Source organism: Colobus angolensis, unplaced genomic scaffold (assembly GCF_000951035.1).
Source record: "Colobus angolensis palliatus isolate OR3802 unplaced genomic scaffold, Cang.pa_1.0 Scaffold151, whole genome shotgun sequence".
Taxonomy (NCBI): domain Eukaryota; kingdom Metazoa; phylum Chordata; class Mammalia; order Primates; family Cercopithecidae; genus Colobus; species Colobus angolensis.
In genome coordinates this window covers 1,948,516-1,953,234 of record NW_012114611.1, presented here as the reverse complement: position 1 = coordinate 1,953,234, position 4,719 = coordinate 1,948,516, and the positions used below count along the sequence as shown (strand labels likewise).

At 51.2% G+C, this 4,719-nt stretch overlaps 1 protein-coding gene across 1 annotated transcript in view; it reads right to left on the bottom strand.

Annotated features, from left to right (window-relative positions):
* The window catches only part of LMBR1L (limb development membrane protein 1-like), a 15,644-nt gene that overhangs the window by 3,549 nt on the left and 7,376 nt on the right, over positions 1 to 4,719 (bottom strand). Inside the window, exons 5-16 of the mRNA XM_011936190.1 lie at positions 4,437 to 4,576; positions 4,139 to 4,242; positions 3,370 to 3,496; positions 2,778 to 2,846; positions 2,573 to 2,637; positions 2,300 to 2,372; positions 2,125 to 2,208; positions 1,952 to 2,028; positions 1,313 to 1,390; positions 1,090 to 1,163; positions 380 to 470; positions 211 to 277 (exon numbers count right to left, since the gene is read on the bottom strand). Of these exons, the coding sequence (XP_011791580.1) occupies positions 211 to 277; positions 380 to 470; positions 1,090 to 1,163; positions 1,313 to 1,390; positions 1,952 to 2,028; positions 2,125 to 2,208; positions 2,300 to 2,372; positions 2,573 to 2,637; positions 2,778 to 2,846; positions 3,370 to 3,496; positions 4,139 to 4,242; positions 4,437 to 4,576 (1,049 nt within the window). The remainder of the gene's footprint in view (positions 1 to 210; positions 278 to 379; positions 471 to 1,089; positions 1,164 to 1,312; positions 1,391 to 1,951; positions 2,029 to 2,124; positions 2,209 to 2,299; positions 2,373 to 2,572; positions 2,638 to 2,777; positions 2,847 to 3,369; positions 3,497 to 4,138; positions 4,243 to 4,436; positions 4,577 to 4,719) is intronic.

Genomic DNA, 4,719 nt, shown 5'->3' with positions numbered 1-4,719 from the left:
AAAAAGTATGTACTTTGCGGCAACAGTACCCTGAAGCTCAGTGTAGGCACTTTACAGAGCCTCGCTTTCCTCATCTGTATAATGCGGATAATACCTACTCACGGGTTTGTTGTGGGAATTAGAGAAAGCATGTATATAAAGTGCCTGCTTTACATCAGTATAAGTACTCAAAAAAATCCAATTCCTTTATTTCCTCCTTTCAATACTTACCTAGGGTTCGAGAGAAGACAGGAAGTGCTGAGCTTAGGACCAGGAGACAGACACAGTTCCCAATTATCTGGGTGGAAGCAGGGAAAGGAGTGGTGAGGGTGGAAGAGCTGCAGGCACCTAGTGCCCATCCACACCCCGCAGGAGGCTTCCCTTACTCCCTCCCAGCTACCTGCGTCATGGCGGTGTCATGCCATCTGGGCCGCAGGCTCCAGAAGAGTGGAGAGCTATAGAAGCCCACAACCGAGGACACCATTAGGTAACTGCCACTGCATTAAGGAAGAACTGGCTGGCTCCTAAGAATTAATAACTCATCTCAAAGGGAACAGAGCTCTCTCTCAGCCCACTTCTTATTTATTTATTTATTTGCTTATTTATTTATTTATTTATTTTTGAGACAGGATCTCACTTTGTCACCCAGGCTGGCGTGCAGTGGTGCGATTTCAGCTCACTGCAGCCTTGACCTTCTGGGCTCAAGCGATCTTCCCACGTCAGCCTCCCACATAACTGGGAATGCAAGCACGCACCACCACGCCTGGCTAATTTTTTGTATTTTTTGTAGAGACCGGGTTTCACCATGTTGCTCAGGCTAGTCTTGAAATTCTAAGCTCAAGAAATCCACCCGCCTCAGCCTCCCAAAGTGCTAGGATTAGCACTGTGTGAGCCACTGCATCCAGCCTCTTTTTTATTTTCTTCTGATCAGATTCTACTGAACCACCAGCTCTCCTTTCAAAATTAAGTATTTTCCTTCTTTCTGAACCCGAGGTTGATGAAAACTTGCCCCATTTCCCATCAGTGTTGCTCAGAGTCCCAAAGGAGACAAAGTCCAAGAAGTGCTGTCTAGAGTCCCAGGAGGCAGGTTTTTGTATTCCAGAAGGATACAAGATGAGTACAACCTGAACGACGGCACCAAAGGAGCCCAGCTTGGAGAAGGAGACCTGGCCTAAGGAGGCACCCTGAGGAGTTGGGGCAGTGTCACTGTGAGCATTCCCCACCATCAGCACTACCCGGCACCCAGTCTTCCCACTGTCCTCAGCTTCTGCCTCCTCTCCCCAGCTGTTCTTAGGCCCTCCCCAAAGGATATGGTGGGAGGGCAGCCTGGTACCTGCATGCCTCGGGGCATGGCAGCCTCATCGATGAGCAGCTCCAGGATGTGGATGGCCACAATGAGCACAGACAGGCCCTGTGTGAGGCAAGGTCAGACTCCCATCCCACCCCAGACCACAGCTCGATCCAGAGCTAAAGGAATGGGCAGAGACTCTGGTCCAACATTTCCAGTTTCCAAGACTAGCTTCGCTTCCAATGAGCTGTATGGGACCTCATCAAAGCTGTTATTAGCAACAGAGTGCCTTTGAGGACATTATAAGATACATCTCCTCTAGGTGGATGGATTGCAAAAAGGATAAATAGCAAAAGGCATCTCTCTTCCTCCAACTGATAAGATATATTCTTGAGTCCATAGGGGAATCGACTGCTTATTCTCATGCCAGGGCAAACCTGCACAACTACTCACTGGCCCTGTGTGACCTTGGGCAAGTCACTCAGCTCTGTCTCTTCATCTACAAAATGAGGATTGATGTGCTCAACATTTGTGCTCAGCACAGGCAGGACATAAAAGCAGGCACTCAGTGAGAAGCAACCACTATTACTGATGATAACCAGGTCCCCTCATCGCCTCCCCTCTCCCTGAGAAGGCCTCAAGTACTGAGGGTCCACTCCCCACCTCTAGGGCTGGTATACCCACCGTCAGCACCAGCAAGCACAGCATAGCCAGGGGGTAGCCCAGGTTCCGTTGCCAGGCTGAAGCCTTCCGCCGCTTCTCTGTGCAGGGATGGGAGGCTGTCAGCAAGCACCTGGAACCAGGGGCTACTCTCCTTGGGGAAACCCAGGTATCCCAAGCCCTACCAACCCACATACCCAGCAGGACCCTCTGTGTCTGCAGAGCCAGGAGCTGTCTGTGTAGCAGCTCCATGTCTAAAGGCAGCCAGCAGGAAGTAGGATCTGAGGGCAGAGAAGATGGTGTTGCTCCCAAGTTGGGCAGTCTCTGCCCAGGCCAAGCCCACCACCCCATCAGGGAAGAAGTGCAACTCACTACAGATCCTGCGGGTCAGGGCTGCCTCCTCAAAGGCTGAGCAGTACAGCTGCTCCTCCAGGTCTTCCAGCAACTAGGGGCAGGGGAAAGGAAGAGACTAACTTTCAGAGGTTCCCTGACCCAAAGGCCCCAGGAGAACCCTGTTCTTCCCAGGGCTCCGTAGTCTCAGGCCTCCCCCAAACCCTCATTCACCACTCTGTGGGTTTCATTGTTTGGTTCCAGCTCTGCAGGAAGCTCACCCTGCAGGATCAAAGAGCAAGGAATACCACATACCCGGGGCTTGACCAGCAGCTTCCCAGTGACGGAGAACATGCGGGCGAGACCCAGTGGAGTACACACTGTGAGAACAAGAGCCAGTCACCTGCCAGACCCTGCTCTCCACCCCTTGCCTAACATGTCCCTCCATTCCCCCTCCTTCCAGCCTGGTTACTCTGGTCCAAGGACCCTACCCATTCCCTCCCAGACCCTGTACACTCACCCAGGAGCAGAAGAACCCCAAGGAAGGAGATGCATGAGTAGAGGTAGGGGAGATAGTACTCCCAGAAGTCTAAGGATAAAAAAAAAAAGGCATGTCAGCTCATCTCTTCTTGCTTACTGGGGGCTGACAGGCCTCAGAGTCTAGACAAGGGCACAGTCCCCACAGGGGTTAGGCAAGTAATACAAATGAAGAAAGCTGGCCAGCATCAGCAGGAGAGGGAATGGCAGGGCCTATAACAAACGGGAGATCCTAACCCCTAACTAAAGGGTATAACTGCTATTTGGCCCCCATCACCAGGGACTAATGTAGCCAGATCTTCTCCTTGTCAAGCAAAGTTAGATATCTGGATATTAATATGAAACCTCCCAATTTAAAATGTTAGCAACTGAATAATATATATTTTAAAAACCATTGCATAGGCCAATGAAACATTTCTGCAAATTGGATTTGGCCAGATGTCTATCAGTTTGAAACGTCAGTCAAAGGGAGAAGGTGCCAACCTTTTCCACTTCAGTGGGTTACAGTCATTCCAGGTAGGTGGACATGGGCCAACTGAAAAGCCACACAGCCTGGAGGAAGCTGGGCCACTCACCATAGAGTGACTCTCTGCTGGCCTTGTTGTTATCCACAATGGCTGATGCCACCCACACCATACCTAGCACCAGCAGAGTGAGGAGCATCAGCATCACCACTGTCTCATAGACCCGGCCCAGGACACCCTACAGGAGGAGGCAACAGGTGAAGGAGGTTAACATCAGGGCAGTGTGGGGATGGAAAGACATCGGAGATGGCGGCCAGCCTGCGGGAACCAGAGAGGTCTGGATTCAGGAGATAAGAGAGAGGGTTTCCCTCTTATTCTGCTAAGTTGCTCTGTCTTCCCACTCCCCAGTCTAAGGTCACCCCACATACCAGGTGTTCTTCATTTGCATCTCCTTTTCCCAGACCCATTCCTTGTCGTTGTCTGCTCTGGGAGGCTGACCTCTGAGGTCTGCATCCCACAAGCTCTTTGCCCTCTAGTTTCGTATCCAACAGCAGAATGGAAGGTAGAAAAGGGGTGAGGGTATGTTTCCTGTGAGTCCTCCCACATCTGCCACCATGGTTTTGGCAGTGTTTATGACATTAAGACAACAGCTCCTCTCTGGGCAGCTTCACATCCCTGGCTTCAGCTATTAGTGGCTTCTAGAAACTATTTCCTCCCTTTGTCTCTACAGGCCTAAGGGTGGTAATGACTTCCTACTGTCACTAGAGCCTCAAACTTCCTTTAACTAAACCTCTGCAAATAGCCTCTTTATTAAAATCTCTTCAGTTGAACCATGTGTGTGGAATTCCGTTTCCTGCCTGGATACATATCCCCTACTTACCTTTCTGGAGCCAGCAAAGCCCTCGGACTCAGTGAAGAAATATGCAAAGGGCATGAGGAAGATGAGGGACAGGTTGGAGAAGAGAAAAACAAGGTTCCAGAGGCCTAGAGCAAAAAAGGAAAAGCAGAGATGGTCAGTAAAGGGAGGGGCAACTGACAGGAGACTGACCATTTGCAGGAGAAGCGGAAAGGGAAGGTGCGACACATGACTGATTGGCCCACGGCTGCCTGAGTCTGCCCGACTCTATCTGCTCTCTGCTCCCTATCCCCACCCCAAGCCGCCTCTAGGAGCCACAAACCATGGATGAGGGAGCCGTTGAGCCACTGGATGTAGTAGTTCCGAGGCAAGGAGAGTAGCACCTCATTGCTGATGATGGAGAAGGGCAGGAGCAGGACAGCACCCAGGGCAATTGCCAGGGTAAAGGTGCACAGCTCGAGCCTGGGCAGAGAAGGGGAGAGTGTCCTTGCTTAGCTCAGCACTCACTACGCTGTGCTGGAGAAATTCCATTTGTCCTGAGGGTACCTGTGGCTTCCACAATCAGCTGTAGCAATGACAGAGCTCAGGAAGGAGCCGTCCAGCTG